The 26715-nt window shown below is 41.3% G+C and overlaps 1 protein-coding gene across 5 annotated transcripts in view; it reads left to right on the top strand.

Moving 5' to 3' along the window:
• The window catches only part of INO80D (INO80 complex subunit D), a 65569-nt gene extending 49943 nt beyond the window's left edge, over positions 1 to 15626 (top strand). For all 5 annotated transcript variants that reach the window (XM_036107962.2, XM_078071231.1, XM_036107959.2 and 2 more), the window contains 3 exons: positions 341 to 558; positions 1285 to 1442; positions 3557 to 15626. In XM_036107962.2, the coding sequence (XP_035963855.1) occupies positions 341 to 558; positions 1285 to 1442; positions 3557 to 4722 (1542 nt within the window). In that variant the 3' untranslated portion in view covers positions 4723 to 15626. The remainder of the gene's footprint in view (positions 1 to 340; positions 559 to 1284; positions 1443 to 3556) is intronic.
• Positions 15627 to 26715: the final 11089 nt, after the last annotated feature.

Genomic DNA, 26715 nt, shown 5'->3' with positions numbered 1-26715 from the left:
CTTTGAGAGTGCATTTACATTTCATTCATTATATTTTTATACTACAGCACCTATCCCGATGTCTTTTCTTCCCCCCCTGTCCCTTCTACCCACCTGCACCACCCCCTTGGCCTGCCATGGTCTCACAGTATGGGATGAACTGTATGTATATATTGAATTGATTTGAATTAAACTAAAAAATGAAGTCTTTATTCATTTATTTATTGCTCTGCATAGTTGTAGGCATGCAGTATGCTTTAGGCATTCCATAGAATGTTAAGAGATATATTTTTTTTCAGGTAGCTGTTAGGTTTTTCCTAAACAGTCTCAGTTTAAAAGTACCCATTTATTCATTCCGAAGGATAATTTCTTGAGAGGAGATAGCTCCCGTAAAGTTCAGCACCAGCAGCAGAGGAAACCCAGGAAAAAAACCAAGCCTCCTGCACTTACCAAAAAACACAAGAAGAAGAGAAGGCGTGGACCTCGTCGACCCCAAAAACCCATTCCCCCTGCAGTACCCCAAGGGAACCTCAGCATGCCCACCAGCGTCTCACTGCCAGTGGAGGTTGCTCAGATCCGGTCAGTGACGGTGCCAAAGCTTACGTTTCCTTTCTGTGTTCGATGGTTCTCGGAACATCTAGCTTGCGTTCTTCTCTAGCGTTGCGGCCGGCCTCCAGAAGCCATTTCGATAAATCAGCCTAGGCTTTGTAGATTTCAGTGTAGTTTTTACCCAATACTTGACTGAATGAGATCTGAAATAAAGCTTTTGGTTATGACACAGAAAGCAGATGCCAAAATTGAGAATTTAATTGTCTACTCTCAGATTTTTCTGTTTTAACAGAAATTCCATGTATGTGGCAACAGAAAGATTCCATCAGAATTCTAATGCATTACTAATTTTGGCAGGGGTTAGCATTTTCACCAGATGAATGAGGCTTCTGTTTCAGCTAAGCATCTCCATTTTATCTGTTTATGTCATTTTTAAAAATTATTATTTCGACTAGATTTGAAATTTACTAAAAAGTATGAAGACACAGTGCACAAAACTAATTCATTCTACTAATTTGAAGTTAGAAATATCATCTCGAAATGGTTGCCTTCTCTTAATACCTGGTTAAAAGCTGCAGAAATGTGTGACTGGATGGCGAGGTCTTCCTTTTGCTTTCACATTTCCTTCTCTGAAGGTAGGAAAAGGAGACAGTTTGAGTTAGGATTTCCCATCTTCGTGTTTGATGAACTTGTCTTGGGGACACTGGTGTGAAGGGAAAAGGGGAGTGGTGGGGCCAACCATGTCCTCTTCCCTAGGAGCCCGTCCACGCCGGAGCTGAGTGCTGATGAGTTGCCGGATGACATTGCCAATGAGATCACTGACATTCCACATGACTTGGAATTGAACCAGGAGGACTTTTCAGACGTCCTGCCACGGCTACCTGATGACTTACAAGATTTTGATTTTTTTGAAGGTGTGGTCAACATTTTGATTCAAGACTTTTTTTTTTTTTAATGAGTTTTTAAAAAGGGAAATCGTGTTTTTGAGATGTGTTTGAAGTACCCCTCCTCATGGATAGAAAATGCAGCACCGCTAAAGCTATTTTCCCCGTTGCAGAAGGCAAGGGCTGTGTGGTTTTTCTCACCATACTATAGGCTTAGTAGATTGATCATTCAGTTGTTAGGTTTTTAACTTTGTTGCTTTAAAAATGAGTCATTTTACTTTGTTTTTCAACAAAAACATTTTATTTTCTTTTTAAGATTTTATTTATTTGTCAGAGAAAGAGCATGCACAACCAGGGGGAGCCCCAGGCAGAGGGAGAAGCAGGCCTCCTGCTGAGCAGGGAGCCTGATGCGGGACTCGATCCCAGGACCCTGGGATCATGACCTGAGCCGAAGGCAGACACTTAATGACTGGGCCAACCAGGTGTCCCAACAGAAACATTTTAAACTTGAGTTAATTGAAGCCTTTTAGAACTTGTCCTAATCTTAATACCTGTACGTCAGTTGAAGTGCATTTTTCCAAAACTAAGTTTGCTTAATCCCACCAGTTCTCTGGTGCTTTCAGGGGAAACCTTTTATATTCTTAGAATGTTTCTTTCCCCATTAAAAACTGGGTATTTTTGTGGTGATTAGTCAAGTTCCCCACTCTATAGTTTTGTGTTTTTTTAAGATTTTATTTATTTGACAGCACAAGCAGACAGAGCAGCGGGCAGAAGGAGAAGCAGGCTCTCTGCAGAGCAGGGAGCCCGATGCAGGACTCGATCCCAGGACCCTGGGATCATGACCTGAACCACCTAGGCATCCCTAGATTTTTTATATTGGAAATGAAATCAGCAGCAGCCCATGGGCTTCCATCTTACGAAAAATAGTTAGAACGAAAGGAGCAGGATTAGCAGGTCACACAAAAGCATTTTAAAAGATAACATCTGAGTGGAGGGGAGTGCGGGGTGCTCACATGCAAGCATGAGTCTCTCTATTCCAGTCTTCCGCAGCCGCCCTCCAGCTGGAGGAAGGAGTTCAAGAGCAGAAGAACCAAGGGGGGACTCCTACACAGCCTTTTGTCTCCAGTCTGAACCAATATGATATGTTTCCTATTTTTATGATTTTAACATAAGTTTACGTAAAACCATATGTGTAGTTAGACTGGTCACCATGCTTTTTAAGTTGGTATTGCTTACAATCCTTAAAAATTTAATGCTTTGATGAGTTGGGTTTAGGGAGTACTGTGAATAAACTGAAAATGTGATGCAGGTTCCAAGACAGCTCGACCTTTCAGGCCTGTCCTACGGATTCATATTCACTCTTTCGTTCCAATCCAGTCCTTGGAAGATTCTCCATTCCACAGGGATTCTCTTTAATAGAATATTGGTTTGGTTTGGTTTTAAAGATTTACTTATTTATTAGTGAGCACTCACATGTGTGGGGGGAGGGGCAGAGGGAGAGAATCTCAGACTCCTCGCTGAGCGTGAAGCCCAACGTGGGGCTTGATCCCACGACCCTGAGATGATAACCTGAACTGAAATCAAGAGTCGGATGCTTAACCAACTGAGCCACGGCAGGCCCCCATGGTTTTTTTTGTTGCTGTTGTTGTTTGTTTTTTGTTTTTTTAAGGTTTTATTTATTTATTTGAGAGGGAAGAGAGCGCATGCCCATGGGTGAGGGAGAGGGAGAAGCAGATTCATTGCCGAGCAGGGAGCCTGACGTGGGACTCGATCCCAGGACCCTGGGATCATGACCTGAGCTGAAGGCAGACGCTTAACTGACTGAGCCACCCAGGCGCCCATTTTTTAAAAGATTTATTTATTTATTTGAGAGAGAGAGCGTGTATACGGGGGCGGGGAGGGGCAGAGGGAGAGAGAAACTTTTAAGAAGACTTGGGACACTCAGCATGGAGCCCGACTTGGGGCTCTATCTCACGCACCTGAGATCATGACCTGAGCTGAAATCTAGAGTCAGAGCTCAACCGACTGAGCCACCCAGGCACCCCTCTAATAGAATATTGTTAAAAAGTAATTCAGATGTATGGTTTTGTGGTATGGCACCAGTAAAAGCTCTGCTGATTCTTGACGGCTTTTGTTTTCCTCAGGAAAGAATGGAGACCTCCTTCCAACTACCGAAGAGGCCGAGGAACTTGAACGGGCCCTGCAGGCTGTAACTTCTCTTGAGTGCCTGAGTACCATTGGGGTACTTACCCAGTCAGATGGTGTGCCAGTCCAGGAGTTGTCAGATAGAGGAATAGGGGTGTTCTCCACAGGTACTGGAGCTTCAGGAATTCAGTCCTTGAGCCGAGAAGTTAACACGGACCTAGGGGAGCTATTGAATGGGCGCATAGTACATGATAATTTTTCTAGTCTAGAGCTGGATGAGAACCTGCTCCGTTCTGCTACCTTGTCTAACCCACCTACACCCCTGGCAGGGCAGATCCAGGGGCAGTTCTCTGCCCCAGCCAACGTTGGCCTTACTTCTGCCACTCTGATCAGCCAGAGTGCACTTGGGGAGAGAGCCTTCCCAGGACAGTTTCATGGACTACATGACGGCAGCCATGCCTCCCAGAGGCCACACCCTGCCCAGCTGCTGAGCAAGGCAGATGACCTCATCACCTCACGACAGCAATACAGCAGTGATCATTCACACTCCTCGCCCCATGGAAGCCATTACGATAGCGAGCACGTGCCGTCTCCCTACAGTGACCATATCACCTCTCCCCACACAGCATCTTATTCTGGTGATAATATGGCAGCTACCTTTTCAGCAGAGATGCCCATCATGGCGCAGCACTTGCTCCCAACCCAACTCGAGGTGCCACTTGGAGGAGTCGTAAACCCCAGAACTCACTGGGGCAATCTCCCTGTCAACCTTGGAGATCCCTCTCCATTTAGCAACCTTCTCGGCGCAGATGGACATCTTCTTTCCACTTCCCTGTCCACACCACCCACCACGTCGAACTCAGAGACCACACAGCCTGCCTTCGCCACCGTGACCCCCAGCAGCTCCAGTGTGCTTCCGGGGTTACCGCAGACCAGCTTCAGTGGCATGGGGCCTTCTGCTGAACTCATGGCCTCCACCTCTCCCAAGCAGCAACTCCCTCAGTTCAGCGCAGCCTTCGGCCACCAGCTGAGTTCTCACAGTGGCATTCCTAAGGACCTGCAGCCCAGCCACAGCTCGATAGCCCCTCCTACAGGCTTCACAGTAACAGGTGCCACAGCTACAAGTACCAATAATGCATCTTCTCCCTTCACCTCCCCTAACTGAGCGTGTCTGTGTGTTTGCAGGCAGGTGGGGAACCTGGTGTTTTCTATCTTTGTTTCCTGTTTAGCATCCCTTTCCCCCTTTTCCTAAAGAAGATTTTAAAAATAACAGATGGGGACTAAAGGGGAACTCCCTTTCCCGGTTCAGCAAGCAAGCCTGCGGCGGACCTTGCTTCAGTGTTCACGCGTGCTCCTTCGCACTGGTGCTCATTCCCTCCTGGTGGGTTCTCTCTACCCCGATGGTTTCCTTAGTGGCTCAGCACAGTGACTGGCTAGAGTTGATTTTTAGCAGCAAGTCCTAGAAGTGGAAGATACCTCAGATTACCAGTGCCCTTTACTATTTCCTAGTATTCAGATCAATGCTTTCCATTCTATGACCAGGTCTTTACGGAGGTGGTTCTAGATAGAATGGTCCTATTCATTGAGTTCCTGTGTAAGCGGTAGCAGGTGGTGCATAGCGGGCAGATCGAGGCTCTGCCTTAGCACCAACTGCTAGACACCACATGAGGCCAGGATTCCATCCCTAATTGTGATCATGTTCAATTAAAAAGAAAAAAATTAGTCTTTTGACCGCCTTTGTGTATGTGTGCGCCCATGTGTGTGTTTTTGTGCAGGGCAGGAAGCAGCTGTCCCGTTGTTGTTGTTGTTGTTGTTGTTTTATTATTTTTTTTTCCTAACGAGTATAAGGCTCCGACTTTCTCCTTTCCCACATCTCAGAACCCTCATCAGGTTGGTCATTCTTTCCCCCTGAATTAGCGAAGTCTCCCGCGCACAGAGGGTGGTGGGCTGATGATGCGAATTGCACAAGCCCGTTCTGCTCGGTGATCCGAGAATGCAGAAAGCCGAATTCACGTCAGGGCCATGGGGATGCCACAGAAAGCTCGCGTGGAGTGACTGCAGGGTTGCTGAGATTCTGAGGTCCGGTGGTTACTTTGCCTTTTTAGACGCGCATTTTGTTTCTCCATCCCTCTCTCATGGAATACGTTCACGAGATGTAATTATAAAAAGACCATATTTTGATGTGAAAAGCAGGATAGGTCAGCTAGATTTGGAAAGATGGGATCTCTGAACTCCTTGATCCGTCTTTTACTTTTGACTTTTTCATGTTTACAGTAGTGATTCTTCGGTAAGATTTGTAAAATGTTGAAGACACTTGTAGAATCAATGTACCAGTTGTGAAGTGATGTGTAATATCTGAAGGATACGCATTTTAAAGTTTCTTTCAAAGCAGAATATGGAAATTAGACATAAATTGTACCCACCCTTTGGTACTTTTAAAATAATTGAAGTACTTAGGTTTAAGTTTGGGGAAATTTTTTTTTTTTTTAAAGTACCAGGATTTTAGGGTTCAAAATCATATTGTTTAGTGAGTTGGTGACTATGAAATAAATCTATGAGGTTTCTTTTTACCTGCCTTCTCCCCTTCCCCCTCCCCAAGGGTGGAACTAGATTCTAAAGGCATCTGTGCTCTGCTTTTGCTGAGAAGTTTCACTGTCCCCTGAGATACCATTGGCTATTTGTACCTGAGTCTAGTCTAATTTACATATATATATTTTAAAAGATGAGTAGAAAGAACATATCTATTAATGATGTGATATAATAATTCATTTGTCAGGGAATATTTGATCTTAATTCCTTTTCAATAGGTAAAGATTTGGATGTATTTTCCTACTTCCTATATGTATTCTCTTTATGCCATGCTAATTCTAACCAGTCCCTTCTTTTGAAAGCTTTTCTTTCTCTGCTTTTTAAAGGAATGATGGTGATCAGCAGGCATTATGCAGATACCACGTGCCTGAGATTATGGAGGGGAAATGTCACATGACTGTATGAAATCATTATATGCCCTATTTTGTATTTATTGAAGTTTTCTTTTTGTGGGCCAAAAATACATTTGTAATATATTTAGTTTTTTTTTTTAATCATGATAATTGATTGGAAGATTTATTTTTTAATAGCTTTGCCTTTTTTGCAGATTGAGAAATTTCTAAATTATAAATTATGTCACAAAGCAAAATTATATTTGGTATCACCATAAATTTCTATTCTGAATGGTGAGGACAGATCATTTGAGCATCTCTCACCTGTGAACCTATGTTAGGAAGCTTTTTTATTTTAATGTACTGTAATGAAATGATGACGAGTAGTTACCTCTGCTCAAAAGTATCACTTCATTTGCTCTACTCTTTCACTTCCCGTTCAGATTACCCCTAGATAACTGTCTGTTCCCAGCAATCGCTCTAGTCTCCATCGTGTACTCATCCAAGGTTGTAGCAGTGCACCGGCTATCTTATCTACCAGCCCTTCTCTGACAGCAAAGGGAAAGTCATGGGCAGTCAGTTTGAACTTCTCTGGCTCTTTGTCCCTCGTGGTAGCTGCTTAAAATTCTTCAGTTATCCAAACTGAGTTTGCAGTAAGTTGCACATTTTCTTGTTCGCAATTTTCTGTTTTATGTGCATTGAAAAGCCCTTTCCTGCTTTCTGGTAAGGAGGCATAAAATGATCAGGAATGTTGCCAGTTTCAGCTTCACACCAAAAACTTTGAGTCAGTTCATTTTTGTTTAGATGCCCACAGGGATAGCTGAAGAAGGGGCGCCCGTAGGAAGTACCAGTGTAGGTTTGAGGAATTAGCAAAAAAAACAAAAAAAAAAAACCAAAAAAAAAACCAAAAAAAAACCCCAACAAATTTGTCCTTTCATTTCGTCTCCTTCAAAACCAACATCCAAGCTTGCCATTTGCTTTGCTCTTACGGCTTCTTGTGAGTCCCTTTTCGGAAGAGAAGAACATCTGTGAACCCAGAGATAACCCGTTGGGTTTTTCTTTTAGCTAATGCAGAGCAATTCTAGTCTGTTAGTAGTAGGTTTGCTGTTCATGTGTAGAGAAAGGAATGAAGTGTCTTTTACTCCAGAAATATGAAAATTTGTGTCTTTCAAATAGCACTTACGCTATCATAAGGCAATACTGGAATCAAAAACAAATTTTATGTAAGGTCCTAATTAGGTGGAAACTAGCTTTTATTCTAGTGTGAAACTCATGAGAAATGGTGGCAGAGAAGTTCACTCTGTTTCTGCAGTTCTTTGGGACCATTTATAAAGGCCAGTTAGATTGTGTTAATGTGATTTATTTACAAAGTTGCTGCAGTTCATGGATACATTCTGTACTCGGAGAATCTGAATTCCATTCTGAGGAGTGATACTCACTGGCTGTGATCTTATAGCATTGAAGAAAAGATGTGTTTTCTCTCCTTTACTCTCTCTACATAATTGTTAATATTATTTTAATTAAAGTACTTAAGACATTGTTTTTTCCTCTGTAAAAATGGCTTAGTAATTTGCACATCTGCGTAGGTTATGTAGCTAGTAAACAATTCACAATAGTAAATAGCAATTACACTTAACCCACCAAATGACAGACTATGCAATGGAAAAATTTTGTAATTATCGTCACATAGCTTATACGGTGAAAGATTTTTTTTTTTTCCTCTCTAGTAACCTACCATGTGAGATAGAACTGCTTTATAAATGACTTCCTGAGCAATTTCATGCTGGCAGGCACTGTGGTGTGTCTGGTGACCCTCCACGAAAAGACTATAATTTAATGAGAAGCAAATAGTAGGTATGGAGATAAAGTTGGAAAATGTGGGGTTTTTTTTTTTTTTTTCTTTTTCCTTAAAATTGTAGTTACCGTCTCGAGTGGCGTCAGGCTAAAGAAAGCTAATACTTTATCTTTGCCAAATAATTATTTATAAGATTTATTTCTTCAACAAGCCCAGTCTCTCAACTGCAAGCTAAGAATCCTCACTTTCTGTGACTAACACTAAAGCTTTTCCTTATCAGAGCTCATTCGCAGTCCTTGATCACAACCCAGAGGCAAAGACAGTGCTTTGATTTGGAAGGAAACAGTGTCTGTGATCCATGCCCAATCTGTAAGCTTTCTTCGTATGTGAAAGAATTTATATTTCTATTGACCTGTACCATTCAGTTTTGTTTTGTTTTGTTTTATTTTAAGTAGGCTCCACACCCAGTGTGGGGCTTGAACTCACAACCCTGAGATCGAGAGTCACATGCTCTACTGACTGAGCCAGTCACATGCCCCTGTACCATTCGGGGTTTTTACCAGTTGGCCCTCGACTTTTGAGCCTATGTAGGTAACTCCCACGCCATCAGCTCATGTGACTGGCCTGCAGTCCTTCCTGCGCCCTGGCGACATGGGGGTGGTGATGGCGGTCGTAGGCTGCATCAGCAATGTTTGTGTGAGGCAATCGCCTTCTCTCCAAGTTAGTTCCGTAGGTGGTTGTGGATTGGTATTGCAAAAAGATGAGGATATTCATAACACTAAACTCATTATTTAATAGGCTTGGAATTCATTAAAAAAATTTTTTTTAGGTATCTAGTTTTCAGATTCTTCAGCCTCTTTCGTTTTAGCCTTTTAACATTCTACTAAATTCTGTTTTTAATCTGGTATATATAGATGAATCTAATACAGTGGTCTGCGTGGTCAGCAGAACTCTGCAGGTGAATGAGGCGATTTCAAGGATTCCTTAGAAGAAAATGTTAGTCATACTGAATAGTCTTCATCTGTATCTCTTTCATCACCAACACCTACATCGTTCCAAGGATTTTTTCCTGATGAGAAATACATTTCTTGGGGGTGAGGTAGGAGGTGGAAATATATATGTCATAGAACATAGATTTTTTTTTTTTTCCTCTCACAATACATTGGAAATACGGAATCTTCACTGGCATTCTGTAGAAAGGTTAAACAATGACTTCCTAATATCTGGATCCTCATGAGCTCTCCAATATCCTATTCTGGAGGGAACCAGAATCCATGTTTAGTAGATTAAAGTAACACTTTAAATGCTGTCTTTCAGAAGATTTGAAATAAAATACCAGTGAAGGACATATTTGGGTATCTTATCTGTTTAGCATTTCCCCCTGACCAGTGAGTTGGGAAAGAAAACCTAAAATACAAGTGAATAATTATGTCTCCTAATAGTCAGTGTCATTATGCAAACACCGTGGGGCCGACTTGGAGAGCCCCATTTCTAAATAGCAAAAATTCTCTTTCCCTTCAGCTCTAATTTCTGTTAGCTTCCCTCTCTCTGCACTGTGATACAGAGCCAATAAAGGATGGGTGGCATTTCAGAGAGAGAGCAAATTTGGTATGGCTTTCTTTACCAGAAACTAGGTTCCCACATCTTGGGAATGTTTGACTACTTTGGTGGAGTTTTGGGGGATCTAAAGTTGAGTCTGAAAAACAATGTTGTAAGAGAAAAGCTGTCTAACTGTTAGTAAGCTCTGTTTGGGCAGCCCAGCTCTCCTTCCCTTTTCCCTCCTGCCTGCTGGCCTCAGCGCCCCCCCTCCCAGGTTGTCAAGTCTACACACGCACCCCTGATCTGCCCTGATCCTGGCCTAAGAGTAATAAAAGCCGCCTCTTCCATTTGGTTTTGTTTTGTTTTGTTTTTGTTTGTTTTTTTTTTTTTTTGAGCTGGGGACCACTGAAGTAAGCTCTGTATGCACCCAAAGTTCCCCTTGGAAAAATGTTCAACATGCAGTGCTGCAAAATGCCACACCATTGCTTTTGCTTGGGGAATAGACTGATTTGCCCTGAACTGACTCCACCCTGCATCGTTAAGGCCCCGTCGGCTCCAGCAGATGAGTGTGCAAGTGATGGGCAGTTGGATGCTTGTGACATTGTCTTCATCTGCTCGGAAGGGTTGAAATCAGTCCCTCTTCACAGTGATTATTCTTTTCACTGTATAGTGTTGAGTATGTCTCAGGGATTCCTTGTGGAAATTAGGGCAGTTTTTAAAGTAAGAAAATAGTTTTAAAAAGAAACTAAAGGTGACTCATGATTAAAGAGAGCGCAAGAAAGAGAAAACGTTCGGTTTCGTAGCCCACCGTGTCTTGCGTAGGACTTTTTTCCTTTCTCCTTCAGGCTCTCATCTCTGCTTCAGCAAACAGAATCCTTTCCCATCACGCACAGCTTTAAAAGTTTTATTTAAAAATTTCCTTCCCCAATGAGCTTTCAGAATACTTATTGTAGATTTTAAGAGAAAAGGTATATTAATTTATACTATTAACATCACCTCATAAATTATAAGTTTTATACTAAAGCTGTATTGAGTGTAATGAATTATGTTGCCTATGTGTTTTAATAGCTTAAAAAATTATATATGAGCTTTTTTTTTTTTTTTTTTTTTTTTTTTTGACAAACTAGTGAAGCACCTTTTTACACTGGATCTCTGCCGTGTCAAGGTGTATAGCTATCCTTTGCTACCTTGCAGATATATAAAATAAAAGGCTATCCTGGGGCCTCAAAATGTAGTACACCTTTAGACCATTTATTACTGCTCATTAGAACTGTTGGGAATTGTGTTTCTTTAGTAAATGATCTGTGGTTTACACTTAAGATGGCTAGAAGCTTAGTTACAGGGTAAATAGAAATACATAGATCAAGCAAAACTCCCAACTACTGTAGCTGGAATTTGTAAACTAAGTTTTTAAGACCTCTTTTATTTCCTATGGATTTATTCTTTAATTTACAGTTTATTCTGTAAGTTGGGAAGTAAAATAGAGAAAATAATAAATCTAGATGTTCTCAGTGTCTTATTCAGGAACTTTTTATCCCTCCTCCCTAAGGAATTCCCACTGTGACTTAAAAATAGAATTAAATTACTTGTGTGCATGTCTCTGTCTGTGGTTTTACACACATGCAAAAATATACATTGGGGGCACGTGTGTGAGAGAGATGAATGTGTGCTTAGGTGAAAATAGAGGAAGGTAACAGAATGTATTGTAGAAATATGATTTATTTAGATGAGGCTATCAGAGTTATTTTCTCATTGTCTCTGTAGTATAAATACACCAAATTCTTCATTATGCTATCTTCTGTTAAAAGGCTAGCTCTGATATCATGTGCATTTTATCTTAACCTTTTGATTGACTTACATTATGCTATGTTTTTAAAATGACATGAGAAACAGGTTCTAAGACCAGCCTCTCACTTTTGAGCATAAAAATATGAGAGAGAGAGAGACAAACCAGACATGAGCTGTGTTTATCTACTGGGGTGATGGGACCAGATCAGTTGAAACAACTTTTCTTTATGTTAATAATACATTTCTTCTTATTCTGAGTTAGAAAATCTTATTGGTCATCTTTTCTTGGTGAAGTTAAGAAAATTATAGGCTTTTTATAAATGCCGTTTTTTGAAGGGACTGCTTTGTTGGAAGAGTTGGGGGGATCATTTCACCATGCATATTTCAAAGCTGGGATGATTTCAGTTATTTCTAAAAATTAAAAAAAAATTACTCAGTTGTGCTATTATTTATGAAGTTAGCATGCCCCTGACCTCTGTATTTTGGTTATAAGAACAATTATGCTACCCTGGACTTTTACCTGATTCATATGGAATTAAAAAAAGATACATTCCTGTATTTTGAGTTTTGTCATTTTGCTATACATTCATTACTGGAGTATCTGGTGGTCTAACATAGCCAAAACTAGAGTTGTCATTAAATGCTCCGATCACATTTATTTTTAATATCAAAAGATCATGTACTTTGATATATGTCAAAACAACTTCTGAGAATACACCAGAATTTGTAGTTCTCTTTGAAGCCTCATTCATCTTAGGTATAGCCAAGACCTAGGAAAGCTCCACAGGTCGTTCCTTTTATAGTTGTATTTCTGCATCTCCCAGTTTCATTCACTCTTGCTTTATGGATTTTTTAAAAATCTGCATATTTCTTGTACATATGCATGCAAATGAAAGAAGGGAGTTTGTATTGGTGCCATTTCTCCCTTCAGTTACTGGTTAATGGGATTTGCTAGAATAAATTCCCCCTGATCGAAGGGTGAAAATAGACCCTTTTGTGTATATCTGTACAGAGATGTGTATATGGGATGTGGTGGCACTTTGCTGAATGTGAACTTGCCTTGTCAATGGAAAGATTGAAAAGTATTATGTTTATTTATACATTTGTATAAATCTATATATACACGTATGTATATGTGTGTGTATAGATAAAGCTATATACATATATTTCCCTAAAAAAATGTGTGTGTGTAATAGATAAACAGCCTTTGTTAAGCAAGATTATACGTCTATGGAAAACTCAATTATTCTGTAAGCAAGAGGAGGTGACAGTCTGGAGTCCATTATCAGTGCATACCAAGATGGAAGTCCTTTGGATTATAGTCTTGTTTATGGTTATTATTATAAGTGAATTCCTGCTAGAACTATTCTTAACTTGCCAGTTCCACGATTCTTCATCTTCACTGCCTTCTCAATCTCTCATCACACTTCATTGTATTTTTTCCCCTTTATGATGTCCTCTCTAGCCAGAAGCATTTGGCTTAAGCATAGTTCATTAACTTCTCAGTCGTTTCTTTTAAAGATCTTTCTCTGAAATTTTCCAGAAGATGTCAGTTTGGGTGATATTTTGTATAGTAATTTTGAGGATTGGGCATTCACCTTTGTCTCAAAAACAAATAGAAACCAACATTCAAACAAGACTAATTTTAAAGGTTTACCTAGATAATTTGGGGACATTTTACTCACATTGGAAAAGAACATAATTATGATTTTAGTATTGATAACAGTGTGAGGTTTATTTTCTCATTTATTGTCATCAATTTGTCATTTAAAAATGTGGTTTACTTTGTGTCTTAATCATAAATTTACCATTTTCATTTTAACGGAAAGCATACTAAGTCACACATAAGCCTCTTGAATTCTAGAACTAACTCATTTTACTCATGATGACACTGCTTCAACGAATCCTTACGTGAATTTTGCTGTATTTCCTTTTGACTTTTCACGTTTGTGACATTGTGGTTTACCTTTGCTGCAGCTCTCTCGCATAAACTGGCATCCCCTATATATTGTGCCTTTAAAGCTCTTATGCACACACAGACAAAGTGTATATATACATGTCGGAGCATGTGTACATATACTTTCGTATATACTCACACAGTATGTCTCGTATATATTGTGGGAGTGAATATATAGATACTCAAAGGCAATGGAATGTTGCTTCCTAGATATATATGTATATAAATCGTGTTGATATACTGTATATACACATGTATATGTGTGAGTTTTAAATGGCAATCTTCTACATTGAGCAAAATGCTGCCCCTACTGGAATATGGTCCACTGCCATGGCCGTTGTATGTAATGATTTAAAAATACATTATCGAAAATTATTTAAAGAACATTTAAAAGTCTCATCTAAAGACATCCACACATTATTTATTTATCTTCCTTTTCCTTTTTATTGTTACATTTTGTTCTAACTGAAAGGGAGACTGTCATTTTTTAAAAACGCCATCTGTCCCATGGGAGAAAGAGAGAGAGCTGGGGATTCACTTGAGGAACCCTGTGCATTTTTCCTCCCTCCAAAATGGAGATGTACCACAAACCAGCCGGTTTATTTCAGTTATAAAGCAATCCTAACATGTCCATTAGTGTATGTCAACCACCATCTTACTAGATCAACTTAATTCACCAATCTGCCTCTTCCTTTCATTAATAAATAATGATCATTGAGATCATTTTGCCTGGGGGAAGTTAACTACTGTCTAGCTGCAGGGAAATATATCACCTAATTGTTATTCTGCCTTGTTCAAAATTCAACTTTGAGAGAAGGCAGCTCTCATGAAGCTGTCTTAAGCATGTTTTGCATTTATTTAGTGAAAGGTCTTCCCAGACGTTTTTTTTTTTTTTTTTTTTTCTTTTTAAAAGAACTCGAAGTCTGCATGCACTTGCCATAGATTTAATTCCTAGTCCCCACAGCTTCAGGTGTTTTCATTAGTACATCAATTTGACACACGGAATGAAAGACTATGAAGAAAAAAAATGAGATTTTATTTTGTGATGAGTTGGCAGCAGATTACATTTCAAGACCTTACAGAGAAAGGAACATAGATGGACAATCCTAAATTTTAAGATGTTACCAAAAAAACCAGTGAAGGAAGAGTACCCCCCCTGAAGACCAGAATGGAGAGGTTGGGGTCTGAGTGATTTCACAGAGTAGTTTAGCTGGAACTTGATATCAGGAGCAGCCTTTAACAAAGCCTCTTGGCAGTTGTATGGTACTAACTGGAGTACTGAGGTGTAAATTGAAACCAAGTTGCAGTGGGAAATCACAGGTGAGGTGGTAGCTTCTTTGGATCCAGTAAGGGACAGACGCATTGCACAGTTTTAAAATCTCTTCTTACAAAGTAACTGCACGGTAGCAAGGACTAGCAGTTCTCAAAGCCCTTCTTTTTCAGTGTTCTCATTCACCTTGGCACACAAGTATGTTTAACAGGCCATACATTAAAAATATTTACAAAAAAAAAAAAAGCTGCTTAAAGGGAACTTACAAACCGAGAATCTTGTCTGTTTTTACATGAATAGTGGCTAGAAGCTTAGTTGTATGCACAAAAGCTAGGGGCCACCCGTTTCTGCACAGACTATAGCAGCAAGATGAGGAGGTTGGCAGGTTTGCTTAAGAGCCCCCCAGTTGTGACGGAAAGGCGTGTCTGTGGCATCGAGTGTGGTGTTGCTTGGGGGGGGGACCACATTTTGGGAGGCGATGGGCTGTTGGTTTGTAATTTCCCTTTAAACATGAAGAGATGGCTCACATTTTCCATATATATCTCAATGAATGTACTGTATTACTGTTTTAAAAATTTGATGAAATAATAATGGATTGGTCTCCTTTTGTTATCTGGTCCTTGTTTAATTTGTTTAAGGGTTTTTGTATACAAAAGTTTACATTTTTATGTATATTTTTCTTGTGTAAAAACTGATGTAATATGTGTATAAAACACTGTATGTATTATCTGTATATAGTGTGACAAAATGATTTTTCTTTCTTTCTTTTGGATGTATTAATAAATCTTGCTGTGAAGTAGTCTTGTTTTGGGTATAATTTCCTCTGCCTGGATATAGATCAAAGTTGCAAATCCATTTCCCCCCTTTGTCACTTAAATAGAGTAATTTTTAAAAATAGATCTTACATTTTATTAAGAACTCTAGGGAGATATATTCATGGTTCTTTACGGTGAGACCAACAACAATATTTGTAGTAGCTATGGATCGATTAAATGCTAGGTGAGCTTCATGTGGTATCTAGAACCTTGAAATCCAACCAGAATTTGCATTTGAAATTGTTACATGTCATAATGGAGGTCTTACAAGCCATTTTCTATTTGATTTAATCAGAAGCTGCTTCTCTTTTCATTTTCATAGCTTCACAAGTATAAGAAGAACTTCATGCTGTATAACTGAAAGTTAAAAAAAAAAAAACACCTCGAAGAAACGTTCTTTTCCTTTAGAGCATTGCCAAGTGTCTTCCTTGTATCTCCTTGGAATTGAATTGTTACTGTATTTTTTAATATGCAGATTGGAAGTTTTCATTTCCTGTGCTGTCTTGTTGCCAAAGGATTTTGTAGTATGCATGGAGGCTAGGATAAAATTCATAAAGAAGAGTTAGTAATCTAATGACACATTCCTTTTGTTAGAGATTTACTATTCATTTTTTGTGGAGCATTTAGACTGGTTTTGCCTCTTGAAAAGAAGTTAACATTTTGAGACTAGAAGCAGATGCCCACTCACAGTACTAGTAAAACGGCCTGTGGTGACAACTGCCTCCATCCCCCGGCTCAGCTTCTGAAATCGACAATGTATGAAGAATATAGTTGATTTAAACTCTTGTTCATGTTTATTAAGGATGCTCCTTTTCTAAATATCTGCACAAATCACAAACTTTTGAGATTTTGCTGGCTCCGTTCTCGATTTTTTTGGAGGGGTGGAGGTGGGGAGCGAGAGAGAATCTGGAGGAGGCTCCACCCCCAGCATGGAGCCCCATGTGGGGCTCCATCTCCCCACCCTGAGATCATAACCTGAGCTGAAACCAAGAGTCAGGCGCTTAACCAACTGAGCCCCTCCCTCCCAGGCACCCCACTTGATTGATTAATGAGATAAGCTTATGAGTAAAATGTTCGGGTTGAGGCCACATCTTTAAGAGCTTGGTGTTGAGAGCCTATGGTCACCAAGTGAAAGCAAAAAATAGAGTTTAGAAGAGAATCTATTTTCTTTACTCTTTGTTGGCATGTCTTCACCTCCTTGTTCTTTCCTCTGTTTCATTATATATATATAATTTTTTTTTTAAGTAAGCTCCATGCCCAGCATAGGGACTGAACTCATGATCAAGAGTTGCATGCTTTACTGACTGAGCCAGCCAGCACCCCATCAATAATAATTCTTGGGCGGGGGGTAGTTTATATTATTTAAAAATCTGCTTACCTGCATTAATTTGTACCTTTCCGCAATGTGTGGATCTATCTGAATGTTAAGGTGGTATATTTTGTTCCTTTCCCTTAACTGGCTTCCTGGAAAATTCTTTAACTGACATGTTGTGACTGTAGTCAGTTATTTTTCCTCCTTGAAATCCCTGTGATGGAGAGATGTCTACTGCTTAGCGCTCTGCTTTCAGTCAAGCCCATGGTAGCGTGTGAGCGCTGTTTCTGTTCTAGCGTCTTTCCAATCTTCTTTCAGGTCTTCCGTTCGTTTTCATATTCACGTATTTATATATTTTTGAGCACTTGGTGTTAGAGACAGTGGGACACCTAAAAATGAATCACACCTGGATTCTACACCCGAAGCCTTTGCCATGTAGTGGAAGAGAGAAGATGCGTCATTGTACAAACAAGGTAGAAATTGCCAAGTGCTTAGAAGAGTGATAAAATGCTTTGTAAGTTCATGTCAGAAAGAGATGATTTCCAACCAAAGGAGAGAAAAATGTGTAGAGCACGGTGCCTGTGCGCATTCAAGGACAGGCAGTGTTGGGACATTGAGAAATGGAGAGTGTTCCAGATGGAGGAGCAGTGTAAGCGGTTTGTGGGAGAGCAGGTTGCAGCTGAACTTGACAGGTGTGAAACGCATGGAGGAGAGTGGTGAGGAATGGAGGGGAGAAGCCAATGGCTATTGCCTAGGGCGCACGGAAGGCAGAACGGTGCAAGGGGGGGGGGGGCGCAAGACGGGTGGCCGGCTGTGATTCGGGAAGACTCGTGGCGGAGAGGTGAGGAATGGTTAGGCTACTTGATGAAGCAGAAGCTAGTCGTGGCAGTAAAAATAGAAAGGAGGGAGGAATTCGAAGACTCAGACACAGACTGATGAGATGGTGGGGCAATGGAGCTGGGGCAATGGAGCAGGGACAATCCAAAGAGGCTTCACCCAGGCTTCTGGAAGAGCGCTGCTGACAGTGGCAGAAGTGGGCGGCACCACTCAAGACCAAGGGTTTTGAGAGAGCCAATGAGTTTATACGTATATATATATATATTTTTAGGGAGAGAGAGTGGGGGAGGGCAAGAGAAGCTCGAGCAGGCCTCGCACCCAGCGTGGAGCCCAACCTCACAGCCCTGAGATCACGACCTGCGCCGAAGAGTTGGACCCTCGACCGACTGAGCCCCTCAGGCGCCCTGAGCCAGTGAGTTTTAGATTTATGAGGTCAGAGTTGGAAGCAGGGGCACCCAGTGGGCATGGGCAACCAGCAGTGCAGTTAGGGCTCAGAAGAGAGGCTCAAGCTGGAGATAGAGATTCTGCTATGGGCATAGAGTTCCTTGTGGAAGCGAGATGTAAATGATCAAGGAAGAAAGTGAAGGACAGGTTTTGGAGAGCAGCTCTATGCCATCTATTACTGTATTTTATTTACGGCCCAGAAAGAGCTCAAACACTTTCCCTAGAGTTTCCCACCCAGGGAACATGGAGCTGGTATTCACAGGCTAGCTGGCTGACTCGCCTCCTTCCCATTCCCCTGAGAGCCATGGTATTGAGGAACATCAGTCCCACCCCCCGATCCCAGCCTGCGGGTGTGCACTCACCCCCACACTCCATTTGAACCATTGACTTCTCGTTTGCCTCCCCATCCAGACAGTATGCTCCAGTGTCTACCTTGTTAGCTCTTGAAACGCCAGCCCCAAGCACAGCGTGCTTACCCACAATCTCATAGTACATGTTACTGAATGAAGTCAGTAATCTCAGGACGTTTGTGAATAGAAGGAATGCAGATTTCAGGAGATTTAGAGCATCTGGTGAGAGGCAGTGCCGCGACTGGTTACGGCTGTGGACTTTGGACAAGACTTCCTTGGTTCTAACATTGCTCCATTATTTAAGAACTGTGTGCTCTCAGGTAAGTCCCTTACCCTCTCCCTGCTTCAGTTTCCTTCTCCGTAAAATGCATCCGGAGGATGACTGGACACAGCCCGTGGAGAGCACTGAGAATAGTCCCTGGCACTTACTAAGCACTTGGTAAATTTTAGTTATGCTCATTTTATAACTAGAGAAAATGATTGAAGATACAAACAACATAGGCCCCTTCCTAAAATAAGTGTCTAGGGGAAAACGAATAAATGAACAAAGATTAGGGGGAGGGTGGGGATAGATAAGGAGCTTAGGCAAGAAGTTTCTGATGAGGGAGTGCTGATTTTTGTAATACAAGAGGACATAAGTAACCAACAGAGAGGTTTACTTTTACTCAATCACATTCCAAAATATTCTAGGATGCAATCAGTTACTAAAATCCAGTTAACTGAAATACAACTTTGCCTTCTGCTTTGTAACTTTAAAAAATTCTCCTGTTTCTGGGGCGCCTGGATGGCTCAGATGGTTAAGTGTCTGCCTTCAGCTCAGGTCATGATCTCCAGGTCCTGGGATTGAGGCTCAGGTTGAGCCCCACGTTGGGCTCCCAGCTCAGCAAGGAGTCTCCTTCTCCCTCTGCCTCTCCCCCCTGCTTGTGCTCTCTCTCTCTGTCTCTTTCTCTCTCTCAAATGAATAAATAAAATCTTAAAAAAAAAAAAAACACTTGGGGAAAAAAATCTCCTATGTTTCATCTTTACATAGTGACGCATTTAATGGGACAAAATGTATCATTGTATCCTGACTTGGAGAATATGTGTTGGGTTAAAAAGTATCTAAGAAAATAAAAGTATAAAGAATTAGTAGGGGATGCCTGGGTGGCTCAGTGGGTTAAGTGTCTGCCTTCTGCTCAGGTCATGATCCCAGGGTTCTGGGATCGAGTTCCACATCAGGCTCCTTGCTCAGCAGGGAGCCTGCTTCTCCCTCTCTCTCCCTCTGCTTGTGCTCTCTGTCAAATAAATAAAATCTTAAAAAAAAAAAAAAAAAGAATTAGTAGAAGGGGCGCCTGGGTGGCTTAGTTGGTTAAGCATCTGCCTTTGGCTCAGGTCATGATCCCAGGGTCCTAGGATCAAGTCCCATGTCGGGCTCCCTGCTCAGCGAGGAGTCTGCTTCTCCCTTTCCCTCTCCCTCTTCCTCTCCCTCTGCTTGTGCTCTCTCTCTCTCAAATAAATAAATAAAATCTTAAAAAAAAGAATTAGTAGAAGTTCATTTATCAAAAACTGTGCATGTTCCCTGCTTAACTAAAAAATTGGTATCAAATTTAAAGAGCTAGACCATATACCACCTTCACGGACGTAGAGGTCAAACATGGTGCCCATGGTACTTAGCCTCTTAACCATGGATATTTCTTTAAGACTAAAATCTTCCCATAAAAAAAATTTAAAAAAAAATTAAAAAAAAAAAAAGACTAAAATCTTCCCTCTACTTTCTTTTCCCTTCAACTGCTGTCGTTTCTTTTTACTGCTAAACATTATACTTGCTCTTTCCACAATTACTCCTTGTTCCACTGCAATTTAGCTTTCACCTTGTCATTTTCCTGAAGCCATTCTTGCCGAGGCCACCAGTGACCTTTGCTGTCCTTCTCTCTAACCTCTCCGAAACAGTCAGCACTGACAACCTGCCATTGTCCCGTTCTCCACTTAATTCTCACATGTCTTTTCTGGGTTCTTTGTTAGTTCTAACTCTCTTCTCCCTCAGTTTGAACATGTCTCAAACCCATTCTTCAGGCTTTCCTGTTCTTCTTCCTCTGCACACAAGCTCCCATTGCCAGATCCTTCTACTCCCGTGGTTTAAACGCTGACTCCCTGGAGATGAACTCCAAACCTGTGTCTGTGCTCTGATGCGCTCAAACTTCAGCCTCACATCTCCCACTGCTTCCTGAAGACCTCCACCTTCATAGTTGACCATCATTATGAATTTAATTTGTCTAAATCCAAACTTATCTTTCCTTTTTTCTAAAGTTTTTATTTAAATTTCAGTTGGTTAACATATAGGGTAATATTAGTTTCAGGTGTAAATATAGTGATTCAACACTTCCATACATCACCCGTGCTCATTACAAGTGCCCTCCTTCATCCCCATCACCTATTTCACCCCCCCCCCCTTTCTGGTAACCATCAGTTTGTTCTCTGTGGTTAAGAGTCTGTTTCTTGGTTTGCCTCTCTCTCTCTCTTTCTTTTTTTTTTCACCTTTGCTTGCTTGTTTTGTTTCTTAAATTCCACGTATGAGTGAAATTATATGGTGTTTGTCTTTCTCTGACTGACTTATTTCACTTAGCATAATAACTCTCTAGCTCCATCCATGTTCTTGCAAATGGAAAGATTTCATTCTTTTTTATGGCTGAGTGATATTCCATTTATATATATATACCACATCTTCTTTATCCACTCATCAGTCGATGGACACTTGGGCTGTTCCTATAATTTGACTATTGTAGATAATGCTGTGGGACTCAGGACTCAGATCATGATCTGAGCCGAAGGCAGACGCTCAACTGACTGAGCCACCCAGGTGTCCCTCATCTTTCCCTATTAAGCCAGTTCGCACCTTGAATTTTTGCCCTGTTCATTCATTCACTTAGTCATTCAGCAAACATAAAGACTCCAAGTTACCCACACTAGAATCTCCAGTCATCTTGATTTCTCTCAGTGTCTCCCAGCTTTCCATCACTTGGTGACTAAACTAGCATAGTAGTTTCCTAGCTGGTATCTTCTCCTCCCTCCCATTGGCCCTTTACATACACCCTGCCAGACTGATCTTCCCAGGACACTCCACAATTGGCCAGGACTAATTTATGATTTCAGATCTGAACCTCCTTCAATCTCCTTCCATCCCCCATTGGAAGGTCCCAACATGGGTTGATTTTCAAGGCTCCTCATAATGTTTTTTATAACGTGCTTGAACCAAATTTTGTTGTGGGATCATCAATAGCAAATGTATTTCCCTTCACAGCCCCTCTTCCAGCCAAACTTCTCTGCACACACTTCTGTGCACACCTACACCCCTGTGTAGACCGTCTCTTTGCTCAATAAGTTGTTGCTCATTACGATGCCCATGGAAGCTAAATAATACGTCTGATTTCTTTGGTAGGGGGAAAACAAGGAACCTTCAAATATATCTTTATATTTAAAATTGGTGATCTTGTTCTAACAGTAATTTGTCGCAGCATATGCTAGATTGTCAGCATTTCACTTATCCATGTCCTATCTCCCTCAAAATATGTGCAGAGTCCGGTGCCTGGGTGACTCAGTTGGTTAAGCATCTGTGTTCTTTGGCTCAGGTCATCCCGGGGTCCTGGGATCAAGCCCAGCATTGGGCTCCCTGCTCAGAGGGGAGTCGGCTTCTCCCTCTTCCTCTGCCCCTCCCCCCCCATGCTTTCTCTCTCTCTCTCACTTACACATACTCTCTCTCAAATGAATAAATAAAATCTTTTAAAAAATACTTGCAGAGTAGTAATCATTTAAAAAGCATATCATATCTTTTTTGTTTGATTTTTATATACTGATGTAGTAGTGCCAAAACTGTATCTGAATTTTGACATTTAAAGTATAACATCTTTGGGGCGCCTGGCTGGCTCAGTCAGCGGAGCATGCAGCTGTTGGTCTCAGGGTCGTGAGTTCAAGCTCCACGTTAGGCATGGAGCCTGCTTTAAATAATTAAATAAATAAATAAAGTATAACATCTTTTTCCATTCCTGGCTCTTACCTACAACATTTCTTTCTGAAAATAGTAAGAAATTTGGGACTGTTATTTGTATTATTATCATTTGTTTCTCTTATCATACTTCTGTTTAATTAATAGACTACTTGACAAAATAAATTTATTCCTGAAAAGTTGGCAGTAAATCTGATCTATATTAATTAATCATATTTTCTTGTTGACATAAATTACCAAATTGGAGATGCTCTCCTTTGGGAAGTATTTTGGGTCTAAGACTAAATAAAAACCTTGCTAGAAAACGCAATGAAACGTTAAAATCACATACAGGCGTACCATGGAGATATTCCCGGTTCAGTTCCAGACCACTGCAATAAAGTGAATATCGCAATTAAATGAGTCAAATGTATTTTTTGGCTTCCCAGTGCATATAAAGGTTATGTTTATACTATAGTGAAATCTATTAAGTGTGCGATAGCCTTATGTCTAAGAAGACAATATACAGACCTTAATTAAAATATACTTTATTGCTAAAAAAAAAACAACGCTAATCATCTTCTGAGCTTTCAGTGAGTCGTAATCTTTTTGCTGGCAGAGGGTCTTGCCTTGATGTTCATGGCTGCTGACTGATCAGGGTGGTGGTTGCTGAAGCTGGGGGTGGCTGTGGCAATTTCTTAAAATAAGACAACAGTGAAGTTTGCCACATCGACTGAGTCTTTCACACATGATTTCTCTGTAGCGTGTGATGCTGCTTCATAGCATTTTACTCACAGTAGAACTTCTTTCAAAATTGGAGTCCATCCTCTCAAACCCTGCTGCTGCTTTATCAGGTGAGTTTCTGTACTATTCTAAATCCTCTGTGGCCATTGCAGCAATCTTCACAGCATCTTCACCAGGAGTAGATTCTGTCTCCGGAAACCACTTTCTTTGCCGAGCACACAAACAGCACTGTCCTGGAGGGAGTGCTCAGGGGTCCGAGCTTCTCTAAACTAGAAGTTTAACCTTGGGAAAATAAACTCAGCCTCAGTGTCCCCGTCCATAGACAGGGAACTCGGCTAGATGAGTGGTTGCAAAACTTTGCTCTGTGAGGTCCTTGAGGCCCCTCAGAGTGGGGGGTGCGACAGCAAACTGGAGTGGGACGGACAGTCGAGCCTCCGTGCTCCCCCTCCTTTTTTCATGGGCTTTTGTGTGACCAGTGAGTTCTGGAGCTAGAAATTTTAAATGTTTGAAAATCTTCAGATTATACAATCTCCGAGATTCCTTCCAAATCTGAAATTCTAAGAACTTTTATTTTTTGTTTTGAAAATAATGTCTTTCCTATGAAGTACAGATATGCTGAGCTAACTGTTTTGGATTCTTTTTTAAAAAATCATACTTTTCCCTCTTTATGCCACCAGATTCTAGCTTTGTAGGGTCTTGAAGATTAGGAAGATCCAAATTCTAACCAAGTCTGTTGAGTCCGGTAATTAGGGATCATCAGGCCCTGATGGAAACTCTTCAAATGCATGTTCATGTACCATAACATGATAGTATTCTCGAGGGATTTTGTTATTTTGTTGGTTAGCCTTGAAAAATTCCTTGTTCTGAAAAGCTTAAACCCTTCTGCTTTTGGTTTTGTTGATCTAAAGTAGTGTTTCCGGATCCCCGTGCTGGGGATGCATGGCCTCGCCTGTTACGTTGTGTCCAATGGGTTTTCCCTTAGCTCGTTCGGCAGATCCCACCTCATCAAACCAATCCAGCCGCTGTGAGCCCTTTCCCTTGCGGCCTAATCAGTGCCCCGGCTTCCTCATCAGAGCCCTTTTGGCTCTTTTTACTGATGTCTGCATCCCTCTCTTTCCTAATCTTTCCCAAGAGACTCTTTAAACCCACGGTGGTGCAGGGGAACGGCTCCACTTGACACCCCGGCGACCCGGGTACGTTTCCACGTAGGCCTCACAATTGTCCCGGAACACGAGAGCCGAGTGCAGAGATGCTATAGGGTCATTCCCCACTTGCCTCCTGGTCTTCCCAGGAAGTCATCATGTGAGTTTCTCGCTGCCTCCTGGCTTCGCAGGAGGTGTGAGGTCTTGTCCCCACCTTTTGAGCTGCAGGCTAGGTTACTGGCTCCTCAGCAAAAAAAAGTCCAGCCATCCATGCTGTAGGTTCTCTGGCCCCCTCTGTCTTAGTATTGCCTCGCGGGACAAAGGACAGAGGGGTGCTGGCACCCGTGCTCATTTTTCTTTTGCTGTCTATATAAACCAACAAACTGAATCTAACGGGACTGCTTCTTTCTCTACTGGCCACCTCTGCTGGCCTTGCTTGACACATGGCAGCTACTTCTGTGGACACCTTGTATCTGTCCTTGCTTAGTCGCTCAATTCTTTCCCAAATATGCTGTAGAAGAATTTAAAAAGCACAAACGTGCTGTGGCACAAACTAGATTGGAGAATGTTTTTTTCCGGATTGCATTTTAAAGGCACCTTCTCTGCTGGGGCCATTCCCATTTGTTGGAATAGCAATGTATGCATCATTTCTAAACAGTGTTTCCTTTGGAGCAAACTTATAATCCATTCACTGGTTGGCGTTGGGAAGATGTTTGGGTTAGTTTTAGTGCCATTAAGAATGTTTGTTGGAGTAATAGCCTTAAAGCCCAAGTTCATCAATTATTCAAGGACTAATTATCTGCTCTGTTTATTACCCAAGCTCCTGAGGTCTCCCTACTCTTCCTCCGGCTACTTGTCTTGTAAACATTTCGTGCTGTAAAAGCACATGTGCCACAGTGTGGGTAGGGGAAGAAGGAACTTCAGTTAGTTCTGATACTTCAAGAGCTGTAATTGAAGAATTTAGGGGAGGATATTTTTTTTTTTAAAGATTTTATTTATGTATTTATTTAGAGAGTGTGCGAGTGGGGGGAGGGGCGGGGGAGAAGGAGGGAGAGAATCTCCAACAGGCTCCGCACTGAGCGTGGAGCAAGATGCAGGGCTCTATCCCATGACCCTGAGATCATGACCCGATTGGAAACCAAGTTGGATGCTCGACTGAGCCGCCCAGGCACCTCGGGAAGAGGCTTTTTAAGTGGGCTGTGGGCCTTAGTTATTAGTAGTCCCAACGCTGCCCCTGATACTCTTTTTCTCGTAGCCTGTGCACAATATTCTTTTTTTTTAAGATTTATTTATTTATTTATTAGAGAGAGAGAGCATGAGAGGGGGGAAGGGCAGAGGGAGAAGCAGACTCCCCGCCGAGCAAGGAGCCCAATGTGGGACTCGATCCCAGGACTCCAGGATCATGACCTGAGCCAAAGGCAGTCGCTTAACCAACTGAGCTACCCAGGCGCCCTATTCTTTTTTTTTTTTAAAGATTTTATTTACTTGAGAGAGAGAGCAGAGAGAGAGAGAACGCACGAGTTGTGGGAGGGGAATGGCAGAGGGAGAGGGAGAAGTAGACTCCCCACTGAGTGGGGAGCCTGACGGAGGGCTCGACCCCAGGACCCTGAGATCATGACCTGAGCTGAAGGCAGACACTTGACGGACTGAGGCACCCAGGTGCCCCTTTGCACAATATTCTTGAAGACTCCTTTTGAAGTGTTAAATATCAGAAGTGGAAGGGTAATTTAGACTAACTCCTTAATATAGGAACCACTCTTCACTACACTTAAAAGATGTCTTCCACCTTTACTCCTTCTCAGGTAACCCATCCTATTATTGTACATCTCTCATAAGACAGTTTCATACGTAGTTGAACCCTATACATTCCAGCCATTGGTGTGTCTTCTGTACTTGGGGGACACGCCTATCAAGTTTTCATTTTCTCCCCCACAATAAATATATGGGTTCTGCCACTAACCTCTTTAGGGACCTTGTTTAGCAAAAGTCCTAACTTCCTTGGTCCTCTATTTCCTTCTCTATGAAAGAAAGAAGTCGAATGATAGTAGTTTAAAGTAGCTTCCAATTCAGAAAGTCTAGGATATTCTGATTTTAGTAGTGAAAGTCAATATTTTCATTTATTGATTCCTAGTCGTTCTTAAAAATGAAATCATAAATAGTAGGTCTCAAACATGATTTATGATCACTAAATTCAAGCATACCCTTAATGTTGCCTAACAAACAAGTATTCCCTTTACTCTTTTCCCTTTCCTAAGAGGCCAAGTTCATACTTTCTCCTCTGTCCTT

Source organism: Halichoerus grypus, chromosome 4, assembly GCF_964656455.1.
Source record: "Halichoerus grypus chromosome 4, mHalGry1.hap1.1, whole genome shotgun sequence".
In the NCBI taxonomy this organism is placed as follows: Eukaryota; Metazoa; Chordata; class Mammalia; order Carnivora; family Phocidae; genus Halichoerus; species Halichoerus grypus.
Note: the sequence above shows the minus strand (reverse complement) of the source record. Positions and strands in the feature narration are given on the sequence as shown.